This window comes from Pan troglodytes, chromosome 1, assembly GCF_028858775.2.
Source record: "Pan troglodytes isolate AG18354 chromosome 1, NHGRI_mPanTro3-v2.0_pri, whole genome shotgun sequence".
NCBI lineage: Eukaryota > Metazoa > Chordata > Mammalia > Primates > Hominidae > Pan > Pan troglodytes.
In genome coordinates, this window is record NC_072398.2 from 174,031,051 (window position 1) to 174,051,314 (window position 20,264).

The window sequence follows — 20,264 nt, forward strand, 5'->3', positions numbered from 1 at the left end:
TGAATTACGCCCAGATTTCAGGACAAGTAATTCAAAAGCCTATTTTGATGTCAGAATATCCTCTCACTACATCCCCGTTTTCTCCTCACTGTTTCAACTTCTCAATGAACTGCACTGCTATCCTTGCAGTTCCTGGGGCACACCCTCCCCTTTCCCACCTCCATGCTTTTGCTTAAGCTGAGCCCACAGCCCAGAATGTTACCCTGCATTTTTGCCAGTTGAAATACAAATCAAAAACCAACCTCTAAGTTTTCACCCAAGGTATTGATCAGGTCTGTCTCTGCTACCGAACCAAGAGCCCTGAGGTGGGGACACAAATCGGCCCTGATTTCTCTGTATCCAGAGCATCTAGTTCAGTATCCAGCACATGGTAGGAGTAGAGTGGCTGTCTGCTCACTGGTATTGAACTGATTTGAGTCAAATGAAATAAAAAACCCTTTCTTTTTTCTTCTTTAGACCCAAGGCAAATACGAATTTATATTGAAAGAGTATGAATCATACTCAGATTTTGAACGCAATGTCACAGAGAAAATGGCAAGCAAGTCTGGTTTCAGTTTTGGTTTTAAAATACCTGGAATATTTGAACTTGGCATCAGTAGTCAAAGTGATCGAGGCAAACACTATATTAGGAGAACCAAACGATTCTCTCATACTGTAAGTATGTCTTTGTTGCTTTTAAACGTATATGTTGTCTTACTCCATTTTCCGCTGCTGTAACAAAACACCACAGAATGGATGATTTATAAAGAAAAGACATTTACTTGGCTCACAGTTCTGGAGGCTGGGAAGTCCAAGATCAAGGTGCCACATATGGTGAGGGCCTTCTTGCTGCATCATAACATGGTAGAAGGCATCACATGGTGAGGAAGTACATGCAGGAGACAGAAAAAAAGGGGGCTGAACTTCATTCTTTTATCAGGAGCCCACTCCTACGATAACTAACCCTCTCCTGAAACAACAGCATTGATCTATTCATGAGGGCAGAACCCTCATGACATAATAACCTCATAAAGGTGCCTCCTTTCAAAACTGTTACAATGGCAATTAAATTTCAACATGAGTTTTGGAGGGGACATCCCAGATATAGCATATGGATCCTTTGGAAATGACATGCCCCAAATGTGTCTATATTCCACGTTACAACTAGTTCTAACAACCAATTATCTTTCTGTTGTCTTGAAATCTTCTCAAAAAAAAAAAAAAATAGCTAACTTACTCTTTAGAGAGACCAGGCAGAGATAACCTTCTCTAATTATTTTCTTTCATTTTCTGATAAACTTTTCCCTTAGGGTTTCAATAAGCTTAAGATGTAGCTTTGAAGACCAGAACTTCTCTGGAGACTTTTCAGCCCACAGGAATTTGACTTTTATCCCAGACATCCAGCTGAAATTCCTCTCTGGAATGTTACCCAAGACCTCTTCTCTGACTTCTTAGGGTGCTCAGTGGAGATGACCAAACCATTGCTCTCCTGTTTCTCCTGCTTTCTTTCTGCTCCTTATCAGCTTCCTTCCTGGGTCTAATATTCCCATCTGTCCTTTATTTAATTCATGGCCCTCTTCTCAATGTACTCTCCAATCTCCCCTGGGTGCCTGCCCTCTTCGACTCACTTCCTCTTTTACAGGGACAAGCTATGAGCCTTCATCACTGCTTCTAACCTCTTGGTTAAACTTCAGACCTTCCCTATCCACTCTTCTGAGCATCTCACCTGGGCATTGTGCTGACACTCCAAGGCAATGTCTTCTTCCTAAATTTTCAATGGATGTTAATGGCATATTCCCCTCTACTTTTCCAGGCTAAGAACTGAGCCAGAATCATATCTGGCTCTCACTTCTGCTTCATGTCCACATCTGTTGATTACCAAATCCTTCAGTATTACTATTCAATATTTGTTTACACTAACTCCTATTACCTCTTAATTAATCCATGTTCTTTCATCTTTTACTGTGCCCAACTAAATAGTTTGTCTCCTAGCTTTCCCCTTCAAACGCATGAAGAAATGTTTCTATGATACTAATCTGATCATATCATCTGCTTCCTATTGCTTACTCCCTCCCCATTTCCTTCTCTCATTCTCTCCCTTCCAGCTCCCTGATTCAAATTGCCAGTTATAGGATGTTAGCATTGGGCCAGGCACTATCCTAGAGATAGACTAGGGATCTGTAGCCTCTAGGATAATATTCTGGCCTTCATGTTCACAGTGCAGTGTAGTAGGAGCAGCAAACATGAAAGCCAATATATTATTCTTTTTGTTTGTTTGTTTGTTTTGTTTTGTTTTGTTTTTGAGACAGAGTCTTGCTCTGTTGCCCAGGCTGGAGTGCAGAGGCATGATCTCGGCTCACTTCAACCTCCACCTCCCGGGTTCAAGCGATTCTCCTGCCTCAGCCTCCCAAGCAGCTGGGACTACAGGCACATGCTACCATGCTCAGCTAATTTTTTGTATTTTTAGTAGAGACGGGGTTTCACCATGTTAACCAGGATAATCTTGATCTACTGACCTCATGATCTGCCTGCCTTGGCCTCCCAAAGTGCTGGGATTACAGGTGTGAGCCACCACTCCCGGCCATATTTTTCTTAATTATATCAGTTGTAATACAACATGGCATATGCTATAAAGGAAATGCAAGCAAGTACAATGCAATCCTAGAAAAGGGAGTGCCAGGGTGCATCTGGGACCTTCAGGTTGTTATCAGATTGGAGGCAATGGCAAAGTAGAAATTTAAAAGGTAAGTAGGTATATGTCGGGCAGAAAAGGGAGAAAATAACATTTCAGGGAGAAGGAACAGCATGTGCAAAATAATATGAAAGAGAATAGCAGGCTTGGGGAACAGTGAAAAGTTGGATGAATGCTGACGTACGTGGTTGGTAGAAAGTAGTAAAGTGTGGAGAGGAAAACTTCAGGGGTGTAGAAGCTGAAGCCAGAGAGGCTACTGGAGGACAAATTGTGATGATCTTATACTCAGAGTAGGGGAGCTGATTTTATTCTGAAGACAACAGCAAGCCATGCAAGGTTTTGCTTTAAGCCAAGAGGAGCATGGTCATAATACAATCTGAATTTTAGGATGTCAACTCTGATTGGGGCATTGAAGGAGGCAAAAGAAAGGAAGGAGATTAGGGAGGAGGCTTTTATAATAATGCAAACAAAATGAGATGCAACCTAAAATATTCAGAAAAATAATGAACAGAGTACCTAGTGACTGCTTGTTTAGGAAGGGTAAGGGAGAAGGAAGAGGGTCATAGGTCACTGAGGCAGGCCTAGAAAGGGGCGAGAGCAAGCTAGGAGACAAAATGAGGCCCCAGGGCAATAGGCACCAGCACAGCTGGCATGGCTTTGTAGAACTGAAGGGTTTAGGATTAGGCCGAACATATCTCACAGGCGTTTGCCACCTTCCTCTTTTTCTCTGCCTATACAGCACTATAGGGAATGCTCACCTAGGGTTGTACTAACACTTTCTAGATGTTTATACTTCATCTGGCATCACCAGCTTTCAGTCTATTCCATACATGGAGAGTCACCAAACTTTCTGTAAAGGTCCAGATAGTAAATATTTTAGGCTTTGTGAGACTGCAAGGTCTCTGTTGCAACTATTCAACACTGCCATTGGAGTGTGACACCAGTTGTAAACCGTATGTAAGTAAATGGAGGCAGTTGTGTTCCAATAAAACTTTATTTACAGGTACAGATACTGGTTTTGGTATGAGGCTGTATTTTGCTGACTCCTGCCGTACGCTGTCATAGCTGGTTTTCCTAAAGCACCACTTTTACTCTTTCTTGCACGGCTTTTTTTCCAGAGTTTACAGGCATCAGCAAAGCGGGCACTTTTGCAGGTTAGCAAACCCCATGTCCCATCAGAGAGGTCCCATGCCCTCCAGCTGCTCCCTGCCATGCCTGCTTTTGTTACCCTTCCCAGTCCTTATTCTCTACAGTAAGGAGGTGAGTTAAAAGCAAGCTCTTCCAAGCTGAACAGGATGTCAGAATATTTATGAGCATTGAAAGCTTGTCAAAGAGGCTGTCTTCCCTCAAGTATCCTAAAGGAATCATAAGAGTGATGACCCCGGGCCAAGAACATCGGATGGTATTTGTAAAGTTCATCTTCTCGTTCCAGATTCCTAACTTTAAAGGTCTGGTTTTCCCATGTTGGTATTTCATTTAGAAAAGCGTATTTCTGCATGCACGCTCTGACCTTGAAGTAGCACATTACAAGCTGAAACCCAGAAGCCTCATGCTCCATTACGAGTTCCTTCAGAGAGTTAAGCGGCTGCCCCTGGAGTACAGCTACGGGGAATACAGAGATCTCTTCCGTGATTTTGGGACCCACTACATCACAGAGGCTGTGCTTGGGGGCATTTATGAATACACCCTCGTTATGAACAAAGAGGCCATGGAGAGAGGAGGTATACTGCCCAAGGGACCATGGCTTTCCTAAAAGCTGGGGGAAGAGTCATAAGTTGAACTTGTAGTTTTCTTTCTACTTTCCTGGCTACACCTTCACAGGGTCATTTGCAGATTCCTCTTCCTCCTCTTTTTGATTGACAATGTCAGTCCTCCTCTGCCTAGCTCCCTAGGCCATTCTCTTTTCTACAGCTTTTCTCTCTATGCAATTGTATCCAATCCCATGGTTCTAAATACCTTCAGCATGCAGATAACTCCTGGATCTCTTCCTGGATCCATCCTGGATCTCTTCCTGCACCCGAGAGTTTATGTTGAAATGTTTCTTAGATGTCTGCATGTGAATGTGTAGCAACTCTCACCAGCTGAACATGCGCCCAAAGAGAACTTTTGACTTTGTTTCTCCAATATGTTTCTTCTATAGCCATCTACATCTCAGAAACGGTTCCACCATTGAACCAGTGGCTCAAGCCATAAAACTAGCAGTCCACCTTGATTATTTTTCTTTTCTTCAAATCTACTGTTTTTTCTTTTCTTCAAATCCATCAGCTCTACCTCCAAATTATATTTTCTATTTTTCCTATTACCACCATAGGCTCACCCCATGACCAGACCTTCACATTCAAAATTTAATGTGGATGTGAATCAAGTATGAATCTTGGAAGAGGTAGATTCTGATTCAGTAGGTTTGGAGTGAGACCTAAGAGTGCATTTCTAACAAGCTTTGGAGTGATCCTGATGCTGCTGGCCAATAGACCATACTTTACATAGCAAGGTCTCAGATTATTACTGTGGTCTCCAAAGTAATATTCCACCCCCATCCCTCCCCTGTAATTCATCTTCATAGAGATATCCCAGCTCTTTCCAATTCCAGTCAACTACAAGTCTGCTGCTTTCCAACCCAATATCCTTTCCTATGACATGGCACTTGTTGGGTTAAGTGAATGGCTGTAGGTCACACAGATTGCAGTGGTGGAGCCAGGGCTTGATTACCAGTCCATGTACTTGCAAGAGGACACGTGGTACACCATGTAAATTTTTACAGTGTGGCCTCAGTCTTGTCAAAATCAGAGGTACCTTCCTGCATAAAAATGGTCTCAGAAGTACTTTCCACTGTTCCTCAAACTGCTTCCCATAAAAGGGCTTAATCATTAAATAAGTTGGGAAAACAAATAATAGATTCCACTCTCAAAGTTTCACGAATGTACTCCAATAAAATGACCTCTTCACCTATTTTGATGCAACATTTGTCACACTTTCTTGACCACAGAAGTTCCTTTTCTCATAACATCTGCTACCATCTCATGGGATTCATGTTTCAAGAAATGCACTTTGGGAAAAACTGATCTATACCAACATTGCTAGACAGCCCTGGTGGTCAAAGTTGCTCTTTTCTCCCTGAACTGGCCTCAGAGTGCTTAGAGAGGTGCTTATAAGTCACGTCTGGAATTTCAGCAAGACAAGAGGAGGAGGATGCCTCAGGGAGAATTAGGGAGGAAGAAGTAGGAAATAGTCCAAAAATGAAGAAGAAATCAGGGAAATTTGCCCCTTTTCTTTGCCAGATACTACGCCTTACTTTTTATATGCATTTTCTCAACTAATTAATTAACACACTTTTTCTACTTTATCAAAGATTGGAGAAGGGTGGGTCAGGGAGGGCAGGCAGATTGTAACAGTCTCTGTACTCGCTGGATCTATCCCTAGAGAATCAATAAGCAGATCAAATTTTTAGAAAATGACTTTGAGCACTTCCCCTCTTTCAAAGTCAGCAAGAATCCTCAGAGAGCGTTGCGGGGAGGCTGAAAGGGAAGCTGGGCCTGAGCTCTACGAGGTCTCTGCCCTGGTGCCATTTGCTGCCTACATTTCTTGTTATCAGGCTGGTGACCTATTTATTTGAACCCGAGTCCTTGTGACATTCAACAGGGCTAGGCCTCTGGACTCGATCATAGGAAAAGGGACAGAGTGAACTACCTTTTACGTCATGGACCTTTTTCCTTGTTTTCTTCAGATTATACTCTTAACAACGTCCACGCCTGTGCCAAAAATGATTTTAAAATTGGTGGTGCCATTGAAGAGGTCTACGTCAGTCTGGGTGTGTCCGTAGGCAAATGCAGAGGTATTCTGAATGAAATAAAAGGTGAGTGACAGGGGCTTGTGACTTCCACACTTATAATGTTTATCCTCCTAGCGCCTCTGGTGATTACAACACCTCCCTCCCTTTTTGAGACAAATACTATCCCAACTTCTATGCCAACTATGTCCTTCTGTTTTTTATAGTTTTACCATCTAACATATCGCTAATTAACATGACTTAGTGTTGCTTATTTTTGAACTTTATATGAATGGAATATAATCCTTCCAGTCCTGTGTTTTCCATTCAACATAATGTTTTTGTGTATAACTATAGTTAGTTCACTTCTATCGCTGCATACTATTTTGTTGAATATACCACTTTCTTTGTCCATTCTACTATTGATGAACACTTGGATTATCTCCTCTTTCAAGCAATTATAAGTGATGCTGCTCTGAACATCTTACATAGTTATCTGGTACGCGCATACAAGTGTCTTTCCAGAGAATACACATAGGACTGGAATTGCTGGGTTTTAGAGGGTGTACTTTTTCTATTTGACTAGATAGTGCTAAGCTGTTTTCTAAAATGGCTGTACCAATTTATACTCCTGTTGGCAGTAGATGAGGACTCCTCCCCTCCCCCAGCTTTTTATTTTTATTTTTATTTTTATTTTTGAGACAGAGTCTTACTCTGTCGCCCAGGCTGGAGTGCAATGGTGTGATCTTGGCTCACTGCAATCTCCACCTTCGGGGCTCAGGCAATCCTCTCACCTCAGCCTCCTGAGTAGCTGGGACTACAGGTGCATGCCACCATGCTCGGCTAGTTATTATTATTATTATTTATTTTATTTTATTTTATTTTTTACAGAGACAGGGTTTTGCCATGTTGCCCAGGCTGGTCTCAAACTCTTGGGCTCAAGCCATCTACAAGCCTTGGTACTCCCAAAGTGCTGGAATTACAGGCATGAACCACCATGCCTGGTGGAGACGCCCCCCTACTTTTTAATGCTGCTTAGGTGTTGCAGGCTCAGACTTGAGGAGCTGTTTTATACTGGTTCTTTTTTTTTTTGAGTTGGAGTCTCACTCTGTCACGCAGGCTGGAGTGCACTGGTATGATCTCAGCTCACTGCAACCTCCACCTCCCGGGTTCAAGGGATTCTTCTGCCTCAGCCTCCCAAAAGCTGGGACTACAGGCGTGTGCAACCACGCCTGGCTAATATTTGTATTTTTAGTAGAGACAGGGTTTCACCATGTTGTTGGCCAGGCTGGTCTCAAACTCCTGACCTCAAGTGATCCACCCACCTCGGCCTCCCAACGTGCTGGGATTACAGGCGTGAGCCACCATGCTGGGCTGTTTTACATCAGTTCTTTTGGCACTGGGGACATAGACACATTAGAATGGAAATAACTCACTGATATGATTGAGGGCTTTCTGGGCAACTCCATAAGTCAAAATAATAATTGCTTTATAGTGGTCACTGTTTAGTAAGTGTCAGCTGCATGCTTAGCACAGCCTTTATAAATTTTCCCACAATTGTCATCTCACACAAAGAAGTGAGACAATTTAAGGCCTGGACAGGGCCGTCTGGTAAGTACCTTCATCTCTCCCAGATTTCTTATCTGCACAGTGAGGATTATATATCTACTCTTTTGTAGTGAAGATCAAATGCATTCATACATGTACAGCACTTAGATTAGTGACTGACACATAAATAATCAATAATTATTAGTTGTTAATATACCATTTATTCTTTACACGGATGCAGAGTATCCACTTTATAGATGAGAACAAAAAAGAAATCTCATATCGTATAAATGATTTGTCCCAAACCACAAGGCTAGACAAAGTCAAAGATGGACTCATGCCTGGTCAAGGTGTGTAGGGTGAGTGGAGGAGAGGATGATCTCAGTTTCCACCGGGTGAGCTCCACTACACTTTACCTGCAGGAGCCAGTTTGGAGAGAGGAAAGTTATTTGACCAAGGAACAGTGGCTATGAAACCAGGCAGACCTTGTTTAAAATTTATCTTTATCAGCTACTAGCTGTGTGGGCCTTGGCAAGTCACTGAACAATTCCAGGTATGTGTTTCATAATTTGTGAAGTAGAGCTAATAATGCTGGGCTCCTAAAATTGCTATCTGGTAAAAGAAAATATCATAGCCTGTCTATCTCTCTCTCTATCTATCCATCTACCTGTCTGTGTGTCTGTCTGTCTATTATCTATCTATCTATCTATGTATCTATCTATCTACTATTATCTACTATTATCTATCTATTTATCTGTCTGTCTATCTATCTTTCTATCAATCTATTATCTATCTCCTATCACCTATCTACCTACCTACCTATCATCTATCTTCCTATCTACTCTCCTATCTACCTACCTATTTACCAGTCTATTATCTACCTATCTACCTACCTATTATCTATTTATTTATCTATCTAATCTAGCTATCATCTATCTTCCATAAACTTACTCAGAAACTAGCACTTACAGCTGCTCAAGATAAATGTCTTTTTCTTGTCCTGCCCTCAATTTGTGTTGCCTATGGCTGGGTGAGTTTCCCTTTGCCCCATGCACCATGACGGCCCTGTGGACAAGGAAGTGTCTGGTCCACTCACATCTCTCAGACAAGTTCAGTGAATATGATGTACCCAAATTGTTGGTTGGGTTGCAGTAAATTCTAGGGGGCAAAGGAATATCTTCTGTGACCTGCTAGCTCTGTGTCCATTCCAGACAGAAACAAGAGGGACACCATGGTGGAGGACTTGGTGGTCCTGGTACGAGGAGGGGCAAGTGAGCACATCACCACCCTGGCATACCAGGAGCTGCCGACGGCGGACCTGATGCAGGAGTGGGGAGACGCTGTGCAGTACAACCCAGCCATCATCAAAGTTAAGGTACACAACGCTGCTCTACCCATCCTTTCCTCCACCCAGAAAATAGCTTCTGAGGACCTACCATGAGCCAAGGTATAAAATGCAGAGATCACTAAGACCCAGGCCCTAATTTTGGGACACATATACGATAGTAGAAAATATATTTGAAATAAATAAATTATAACACACTGCTCAGTACTACCTAGAGACCCTCGACTCCCTCTCACTTGGGCCCCAAGTTGCTAAAGGAAACTAACAATCAGCTTCTAATTCTAGCTTACTCCTTCTTCTTCTTCTTTTCTAGAGACAGGGTCTTGCTCTGTTCCCCAGGCTAGGGTTCAGTGGCATGATCTTGGCTGATTGCAGCCTCCAACTCCTGGGCTCAAGTGATCCTCCTGCCTCAACCTCCTAAGTAGCCAGGGTTATAGGTGCATGATACCACACCTGGCTAATTAAATTTTTTTTTTTTTTTTTTTTTAGAAATGGGGTCTTGCTATGTTGCCCAGGTTGGTCTTGAACTGACCTCAAGTGATCCTCCCACTTTTGCCTCCCAAAGTGCTGGGATTATAGGTGTGAGCCACTGTGCCTGGCCTCTAGCCTCTCTAGTGAAATAAAAGGAATATTAATTTATTTAAAATTTAATCAATTAAATTTAATCAATTAAATTAATATTCCTTTTATTTCATTAGAGAATCACTCATTTAGTTATTTATTCATTTAAACGTTATGCATTCAACCAACAAATAGTTGCTAAATTCCTGCTATGCTACAGGAAGTAAAGTACTAGGGGAAAATAGAGGAAAATGCAAGGATAAAACATATGGTCTATGAGGAACAGTAAGATACACGCACACACATAACTATCTTACAGGACAAGACATCACAACAACTAACATGTCTTGAGCACCTAATATATTCACGACCCTCTTTAGAAATATTTCTTCATCTAACATCTAGAAATGTTATTTTATGTAATCCCCACACTGGTCTGCAAATTAATTATTCTTATCTCCATATTGTGGTTGACAAAAATCAAGGGCTAGAGAAGTTGTATCCATCTTTGGCTGCTCAAGAGTCTATTCGGTTCAAACAAAAGACTTTGACTTCTTCCCTCCCCTCTAGACTTTCCTGTGGGTTTGATGAATAAAACATAATGATCCTAACCACCTGTCACCCAAACTAGAGGAGTTTTACAACGTTAAACTAAAAAGATGTTTGTTAGACCAGGACTGTCATACACGTCAGCAATGGTAGGTCCTTGCCTGTGGGGACTTCTGCACAGTACGTCTTAACACCATGCTCTTCTTGCTAATGTCTGTTCCGTCATTATGGGCCAGTACCTACTCGCTGGAGATCCCACCTTGCAGTCAAGGTGGAGGGTTGAGGGACTGGTGCTCTGATGAGAGACTCTGCAGTCCCCAGCCTGGTGATTTCTTTATTTGCATGTCAAATACACAGTTTCTGCAGAACAAGAAGGCTGCCATTCAAACCCTCTCCTTTGCACTTACTCAGCAGTGGCACTTAGGGTACAGTTGCTGGCAAACATGCAAAGGATAAAATCAGCTGAGCTGCAGGGGCTCCTGAGAAATCTGGGCTTGGCCGATGCCATGGTGACATTGGTTGGCATCACAGCTGGTCATGGGAGAAAACAGAGATCAAGGGAAAATAGATCTCTAGCCTTTATCTCTTTTTCCTGAGATATCTTACCTGAATCTTTTTTAAAAACCTGAGAACCAAATGAATTCCCTGGTCACTCAGATCAGTTCAATGTGCCTACCTGGGCACTGGGAATGTCAAATGCCAAGCATGTGATGTGATGTGGGATGTGTCAGAGAATCAGAGATGTTTTGGGAGTGTTGCAGGAGTAGAGGAGGCAAGAGTGTTGACGGCTTTCACACACATCTGTACCTTCCCACCCTGAGTTGGAAATATACACTCTGGGCATCCCACTCTCACATGCATTTTTTTTTTCTGGCAAGAGGGAACTGCAGATGGCTTCACATTATGTCAGAATAATTCTTCTCCGCAAAGCCAGCTTACCAGGTAGCTGGAGTGGCAGTTGATTTCAAGACAGCAGAGCCCAGTAGACAAGCAATTTCTAGATGCAATAGTTTCAACCAAAGCTTAATTATGTAAACCAGTCTTCAAGATCAAGTCCTAAAACATGATTTCTATAGAAGCAGGTAGGCAGGGAAGGAGACCACAGAGGAACCCATTCTTAATGTTAAGCGGTAAACTTTAGACATAGGTAGCTCTTTGTTCAAAGAAGACTTAAGAGACAGCAATGAACATATAAAGAGATCTTGAACACAAAAGATTGAAATTATGTTCATGCTATAGGAAATAATGATGTCTAAAAAAACAGAAAAATAGAAGAAGATTTTAGAATACATTTTCTGTGATTATCATACAATTCAAGGAAATGAAGAATTTATGAAATAAAAGCTGAGGTGTTTAGACACTAATCAGATGAAAAGGCAAGTGGCTGAATACAGGAAGCCAAACATACAATAACAGAATTAAAGCCCACATTGGAAGCTATAAACGACAGAATTGACATTGCAGAAAATTGAGACAGTGATGTGGAAGGTGTTATAAACATGTTCTTAAAATGCAGACGCAAGAGACAGGGAGATTAAAACAATGGCAGAAAAGAAATACGATAGACAGAGAGTACAGGAGTAGAAAGCTTAAAACACAGAGACCTCTTCCTAAGAAAGAGACAAGATTAAATGTGAAAACACATTAATCAAAAATATAAGAAGACAATCTTCCCTGAGCTGATAATGCAGAGTGAACAGCTCATTGAAAACTAAGCCAAAGTACTGAAAACAAAACAAAGCTGAAACCCATCCTGGTGAAAATGTTTACTTTTAGGAACAAATATATCCTACAGGAATAAAAGTCAAACTGGCCCTAGAATTCTTTGCAGTGTGAAATGCTTGAAGAAAATGGAGCAACAACTGAGGAGTCTTGAAGGAAAAACTTGTGACCTAGTGAAATGGTCATTAATGGGTGAAGAATTCCAAAGAGATTTTAGATAGTAAAGAAGTCACATAAAAAGTTGCTAGATTTCGCAAATGAAAACACAGGAAGTTCAGTTAAATTTGAATTTCAGGTAAATAAGGAATAATTTTTTAGTGTAAGTATCTCTGAAATATTGCATGGGATATACTTAAACTAAAAAAAATTATTTGTTTTTTAATCTCATATTAAAATATAGCTGAATGGCCTGTCTTTAACTGGTAATCCTAGTCACAAAGTCTGTCATCCATGTACATTTCTATGCTAGTCAGGATAGCTAGGTTGTTGGCTGGGTTCTATGCTGGTAGAGAAGCCATTGTATGAATTATTGGCATTGCCCAGGGCAGAAGGGAAAAAATACAGTAATGAATGGTGCCCACACAGAGATCAGGATAGCATAGGTCATGATGCAGAGAAACAACCTCCACATTTCAGTAGCTTGATACCACAAAAGCTTATTTCTCAATCACATATGTCCAAAGTGTGTTGGCAAGGGGGATTTGCTCAACGTAGTTGCTCACAGATCCAGCTGATGGGGGCTGCGTCTTGTCGTGTGCTCCCAAGATCACCACAGCAGTGATAATAAAAGAGTGGGACAAGTCACCTCACTCTGTTTGGAAAGCCTCAACCTTGAAGTGACACTCTCTTCTCACCTGTCACTGGTCAAAACAAGTCACATTGCAAACCTGCCTTCAAAGAGAGCAAGAATGTCAGCCTTACCATGTGCTCAGAAGGAAAAGAAGCTGAAATATTTAATAAACTGTAATAACGACCCTCATACCTTTCTCAAAGCAAGGTATCAAAGATTTTCTCAAAGCAAATTACTCTGGTCCAGGGAGTGCTTAAAATATAAATGCTGTGGCAGCATACGCCTGGAAAGACAATGTTGGATTTGGATTGACAAAGCTCATCTGCAAAAATAAATTCTGAATTTCAAAAAGGAAAACCCAGCAGGTGCGGTGGCTCACACCTGTAATCCCAGCACTGTGAGAGGCCAAGGCGGGCGGATGACGTGAGGTCAGGAGTTCAAGACCAACCTGGCCAACATGGTGAAAACCATCTCTACTAAAAATAGAAAAATTGGCTGGGTGTGGTGGCATGCGCCTGTAATCCAGCTACTCGGGAGGCTGAGGCAGGAGAATCGCTTGAACCCAGGAGGTGGAAGTTGCAGTGAGCTGAGATCGTGCCATTGCACTCCAGCCTGGGTGACAGAGCAAGACTCTGTCTCAAAAAAAAAAAAAGAAAAAAAGAAAAGAAAAAAACAAGAAAACCCACGAATATAACTAAATGGCTGATAACACACCAAAAAAAAAAAAAAAAATTTACCACAAATGAGATCCTTAATATGTAAGGAATGATAGTTTTGAAGAAAGAAACATCTCAAAGGAGATGAACACTTCTCAGTTGGTTTATAAAGATGCAAAATGTTTAACTTCTGTAGTCATAAAAAATAAAAATTAAAGTAACTGCAATATTATATTCTACCTATTAAAGGTACAGTGATTGAAAGTCTACAATACTCAGTGGCATTGACTGTGATGAGATGGATATTTTTGTCAAATAGAATGGGAATATAATTTGATACAATTATTTAGGAACAGAATTTAAGCAGATATATTCAAAACATTAAAAATGCTTATAGCTTTTCATCCAACAACACTCAATGCAAGAATGTACTAAAGAAATAATTTGACAAGTTGGTAAAGATGTATGTGTAAAGGCATGTCTTAGTTTGTTATTTGAAGTAGCAAAAGGGAAAAGAAAGAAAGGAAATGTCCTAAAGGCTCAAGAACAGAAGAAGAGTTGAATACCTTGTGGCTCATCCATATAGAAGGATACTCTGAAGCTGTAAGAAGCCATTTTATCAAAGACGATGGAATCATGTGGAAAAATGCTCATATTCTGATGTTAAGTGAAGAAAGTGAGATATAAAATTACACTTATGCCACCAATTTGGTGTAAATAGCTACCTATTCATCCCTTGGATAGGTCCATCTACCTGCCCAAAAATATACACTGAAAGGAAACAGACCACAGGGTTAACAGGTCACACCCTTTTTCCACCACTCACTAGCTATGTGACTTTCGTCAATCTACTTAATGTCTCTGTGCCTCAGCTTTTTCACCTGTACAAGAAGGAAACAAAAGACTAACGAACTCATAAGATTGTTGCAAAGATTAAGTTAGATAATGTATATAAAGTGTTTAATTCAGCACCTAATAAATGCTAGCTATGGAAATACTTATTTGTTATCACTAAGAACACCAAGGTTTAGTATGGAAACTTGTGTAGAGTTTAGTCGGTGCTCACAATTTCTTTGCAGCAATATGATAAAAGAAAATTTTCAGAAGGGCAGGTGTGCTGAGGATCCAATGATCAATGTCAGTGGTTAGAACTGTGTATTTGGGGGAGAAGTGGGAAAGAAAGAGAAAGAGAAAAGGAGGACAAAAGTTAAGGAGGGAGGAGCAAAAGGAGAGAAGAAAAAAGACAGGAAAAAATGAGCAGCAAATCAAAGAACAGACGAATGTGCTATATTAGGTTTAAAAAGGAAATTTGGAGCCTTGAGGAGTTGCTGTTAAGCTGCAAGTCAAACCATAGCTGGCAAAATTTGGAGAAGCCTAGGAGGGAGACTGTACATGGGAATAATCAAGCCATTTTAATCAATAATCATGGTGAACTAGGAGGAAAAACACAGGTTTTGGAATAGAATTCTGGTAATACCATATATGAATTGCGTGATCTTGACCGAATTACTTAGCCTGACCTGAAAATGGGGCTGATAATTGCTAGTTTGTGAGGGTGAAGTAGGGTCATATTTGTAGACCTCCACACAGCTCCCAGGACACAGTATATATGGAAGGTTTATTCCAGTTTGTTCTCTGATTTCCTCTGTCTCCTGCAGCAAACCTCAGTGCTGGTAGGAAAATGCCTTTGTGGTTAATGACAGCCTTTCAAGGTGCTTTGGGAGCAAAATCAGATTGTTGGAGGAGCTCTTCATTGGTGTAAAGCAAGCTCCCTTCTTTCTCTCTCCAAGCTCCCACCCCCACCCCTTGTGTGGCCAGCAGGTTGGATGGTTCTGCAAACAGACTCTGGATCAATTCATTGACCACAAAATGGTGAGACAATGGGACCACCAAGGGGCCTTGCTTTGCCCACTGGAGCGAAGGTCAGCATCAGATGCATTAAGAAATGGAAGCAATTTTCTTCCCAAGGGAGGCTTCTATTAGTCATGATTGCCTGCATTCAGACGTACCCTAAACTCTCCAGGGCAGGATTAGGGCAGAATCACAAGCAAAAGCTGGAGAGGAACCTGGCCCTGGAGTTGCAACTTGAGCCAAGAGGAATAGAACATTTTTAACTATCTATTTGGACTGTCTGTGCCTCTGGTTTTTCTAACCCACAAATAATGCCACATCTATCTGTGACTTCTCCGTCTCAAACATGGCCATGCCCACTGAGTGAGCAGCATCTGCTGATTCTTCCTCTATGCTTCTGACAGCCAAACCCTCTCATCCATGCCCCCTGCCATCACCCTACATCCATCCAGCCACTATATTCACTTAGCTGGCGGCTGGACCCTCGAAACACAGAGCTGAGACATTGCCCTGATCTCCAGGAGCTTACAATCTAATCAGAAAAGAAAAAAAAAAGGAACTCTGCACATAAAAAAAGAAAAAAAACAGTATTGACTATAAAGGAGCAATAAAAAACATGGGATTTGTTTCAGATGAGTAGCGCAGACAGTATCTTGAGTGATTAATGGAGGGAAGGTGTTCTGTGAGCTTTGCAGCTCTGGAAGGTTCCTGATAGTGACTCTTGCAGGATGGGAATGATTTTGATAGGCTTGGAGGGCGTAGTGATGTTGGGACGGTACCCCTATAATCCTTCCAAAGAGCTGCTGGAAAATCACCTTCTCTGCCCCACCAAAGATAGATGAAGCATCCACTCCTTTCTGCTCTCACCTGCTTCTTTTTACAAGTTTCTGCTGGTGCCTGTATCCACCATGTGGTAACCATCTGTTGGTATGTTTGTCTGTCTGTCTCGATTCTGAGTTCCTTGAGAGTTGGGATTTTATCTTACTCATTTTTTATGCTTAATACCTAGCACTTAGTTAAGCATTCTAAGTGTTTGTTGACCTGAACTTGAGTGAGCTAATTTGTGTATATCGGGTAAGGGGAAGCAGAGAGAAGATGGGAGATCCATCTAGTTTCATAGGAACCCACATGTGGTCTCTATGCACTGATCCCAGTCCATTCCTTTGTAGTTTTGTTTTACACTTCTACTTCATAAATGTTTTTCTCTTGAAATAAATGCCCCTTTCCCTTTCCAGGTGGAGCCTCTGTATGAACTAGTGACAGCCACAGATTTTGCCTATTCCAGCACAGTGAAGCAGAACATGAAGCAGGCACTGGAGGAGTTCCAGAGGGAAGTTAGTTCCTGCCACTGTGCTCCCTGCCAAGGAAATGGAGTCCCTGTCCTGAAAGGTACCACTTTCAGGCAGCTGGTGTCCCTGGTGGAAGCCATAATCTGAAGCAGGCCGGGGGCCAGCCATTTGCCTGCTTCTGTTTACTGAGAAGTCAGAATTTAGTCCACTGGGAGATACTACTCTGGATGTCAGTATACCTGGGTTCTAGCCCCAAGGTTTACCGTGGGTGACAGCATCATTAAGCTGAAGACAGTAGCAGGCTGAGATCCTGTGGTCCACAGCAAGGGGTGGGAATAGACTCAGAGAATCTCTACCCAAAGGGGGCCTGGGCTGAGTAGGAGAAGCCCTTTGTGCATGTCCTGACTAATACGTAATAAGAAGATTTGGGGGTAGCAGCAAGGATGGGCCACTAGAACTTGATTGTTAAACTCAAGAGTCATGTTGGGGTCACTGCAGTGAGCAGGGCAGACTGGGAGGGGTGAGAGCCTGGGATCTTATGCTCCTGTTGTGATAGCCTAGCAAGACTCTAAAAAAGAGGTCAGCCCAGCACACAAAACAGGGCATCAGGAGCAACTGGTTACAGCAAGTCTCAGCCCAGGGAACCAGCAGGAGTCGAGGCAGAGCCCACGTGGATGAAGTTAGCTTAACGGAAGGGATATAGAAGAAGGTGTATTCTCAGGCAGAAAGAGTCCAGTTGCCAGACTTGGATTGAGGAATATGTCTCTGGCTCCTTGGAGAGGATAGACATGAGCAGAGAAGACATAAGTGAGAGCATATGGCCTAGAAGTTCTGCTATCAGCACAAGGGCCCCTATGTGAGGGTTAGTTCTGCAGCAAGTGGGGTCAGCTCATCAACTCAAGATTTTAATCTAGGGTTGCTGAACTCTCCCTTGCCTTGTGCGAAATTTGGACCTAGAAACTTGGACCCACCTGAGGCTATAGAGTGAAGGTGAGGGAGAATATGGAGCCAGAGACTGGGATGCTTGCAGGGCCTGACCTATGATGGACATCCTGTAAGGAGATTTCTTGTGATTCATATGAGAAGTTGCTTGACAGATTACAACTTCACATAGGGAATCGCTTCCAAGGAGTCAGAACTGGCCCAAAGTCAGATGAGACATCTAAGAGTGATGAGTTCCCCATCCTCGAGGTATTCAAGCCTAAGCTAGGCAATTATTTGGTATGAAACTGAACATCAATGACAATTGGCCTCAGTGACTGCTAATGTAGCTTCTGACACTGAAAGCATTTAAGTATGGGTCAAATGTCAGCTCATGAGTAATTGTCCTCAACAACTCTATGTATTCCTAGAGATGACAATAAACACCCCTTCATGGCAAAGGCCCTCAGGAAAGGAGTAGGTATTCCTGGCACTGAACCTGCCTATAGCAAGCCATTTAACTAAATATGTGCTCTGTTTTAACCTGATGGAACTGCAGTGATGTGGAGGGCTGAGCTCCAGGAGTTCTTTGCTCCACCTGGCATGATTCACACTTTCTCTGCCTTGTCTTCTCAGGATCACGCTGTGACTGCATCTGTCCTGTTGGATCCCAAGGCCTAGCCTGTGAGGTCTCCTATCGGAAGAGTAAGTTAATTGGAAAAGGAACTCTGGGGAGGTCCAGAGAATAATTCACCAGAAGAAGAGCAAGGAGCTGGTGTGGAGTGTGGGGCTGGATACTAGGAAACCTGAGATCCATCCTGCTTAAACTCAGCTTGGATTGAAATTCCATCTCCATCATTTAATAACTGATGGATTGATTGTTATGCATTTCATTATTTTTACAACACAGAGTGCTTCATATTAGAGAAATATCAATGCATGGCTTTTGTAAGCCATCTCTTTGGATCATTCTGGAATGCTTACCCTCTTTTCCTGCTTAGTATGCTCCTATTCAGCCCTCAAATTCCAGCACGTATGCCTCCTCCTCCACAAAAAATTCCTCTAATCCCCAAAGAATGAGCTAATTCCTCCTGCTGGCTCCCCCAGGACTTTGAACATGTATCTATTATAGCTCTTTGTGCATTGTACTTTGGGTTGATGTATCTATCTAACTCCCCTGCATCTGTGAGTAGGGACCATGTCCCATTTACCTCTGTGTCTCAGTAGCCAGGCACAGCTGTTGCTCAGTGATAATAGTTGAATTAACAAATGAAAGACTTGGCTATCATTAAGATCCCTTCCAGATCTCAAATTCTTTGGCCAGTTTAACACATAAGAGCTCTCAACCTTTCACTCCTCTCTCACTTTTATTCCTTTCGGTGACTTTTTGGTGATACTGTTCAATATGGAAATGGCACATGTAAAACAAACAATGAACATTTACTGGACACTTTACTACATAATAGACACCTTGCTGAGTGCTTAAACTCAGCTTGGATTGAAATTCCATCTCCATCATTTAATAACTGACCTGGAGCAAGATACTTGACCTCTTTATGCCTCAGTTTCTGTGCCTGTAAGATGAATATGATCATATTAACAACCTCATAGAGTTGTCTTGAGTTTGTAAGGAGGCATATAAAGCATTTGGAATGATACCTTACACATTGTAAAAGCAAGATAAACATTGGTTACTTTTTAAAGAGCACATTGTTACTTTGTATCTTATATATATTAAATTCTTTAATCCTCACAACAACCCCATGAAGTAGATATTATTGATATTCCCATTTTATAGATGAAGAAACTGAGGTTCAATGGGTCACTAACTAACATACCCAATAGTCACACAATTAGGAAGTGTGGAAACCCAGGTTCAGGTCCAGTGGGTCTGCCCCCACAGCCTTTGATCGTAACTCCCGCCTGCACTCTTATGTTCCCAGTAAAACACTCAAGGTTGTCCACCCTCTCATCTTGCACCTCAACCATGCCCCTAGCAGTCATCTTCCCAGTGAGTCTGCAGTCACACAACCACAGGGTTCCTATTGGTTGGAGGAGGCCTTGGGAACCATGCACTCCAGCTCTCTTATTTTTCAAATGGAGAGGCCCAGTTATTAAGTAATTTACCCAGAATTACACTGTGAGGTAGTGGCAAAGCTGGACACATGATAAATCGTGATGGAAGTGATTGATGACTTGCCAATCTCACCAACAATCAAAAATCCTCAAGTGAAAGCCAAGTGTCAGGGTGTGGAAAGCACTGGTGTCTGTTGTCACCTCATCTACAACATCCATTGCTCACAGTAGATAACACAGCTCCCATTATATAGTTTGAGAAGAAGATAACTATCCAGCATCCTATAGGTGGGAACTGTCTAAGCTGGAAAACATTCATTCATTTATTTATTCATCCATTCATCCATTTAACACATGTTTAGCAAGGGCCTCCTGTTTGCCTGCCTAGCTGCTAGGTGAACAAATAAGATATAGCCCCAGTCACAATCAAGATTTTGCTTTGGAAAGGAAGGCCAATATCATTTGAATTGTCCCATAAAGTTCTTTAAATTTTAAATTGTAACAACTGCTACAAAATGC

General features: G+C 41.9%; 1 protein-coding gene across 2 annotated transcripts in view; it reads left to right on the plus strand.

Annotated features, from left to right (window-relative positions):
• The window catches only part of C8B (complement C8 beta chain), a 36,880-nt gene that overhangs the window by 15,905 nt on the left and 711 nt on the right, over positions 1 to 20,264 (plus strand). For both annotated transcript variants that reach the window (XM_009458732.5, XM_024346075.3), the window contains 6 exons: positions 457 to 654; positions 4,152 to 4,392; positions 6,396 to 6,524; positions 9,197 to 9,360; positions 16,695 to 16,848; positions 18,306 to 18,374. In XM_009458732.5, the coding sequence (XP_009457007.3) occupies positions 457 to 654; positions 4,152 to 4,392; positions 6,396 to 6,524; positions 9,197 to 9,360; positions 16,695 to 16,848; positions 18,306 to 18,374 (955 nt within the window). The remainder of the gene's footprint in view (positions 1 to 456; positions 655 to 4,151; positions 4,393 to 6,395; positions 6,525 to 9,196; positions 9,361 to 16,694; positions 16,849 to 18,305; positions 18,375 to 20,264) is intronic.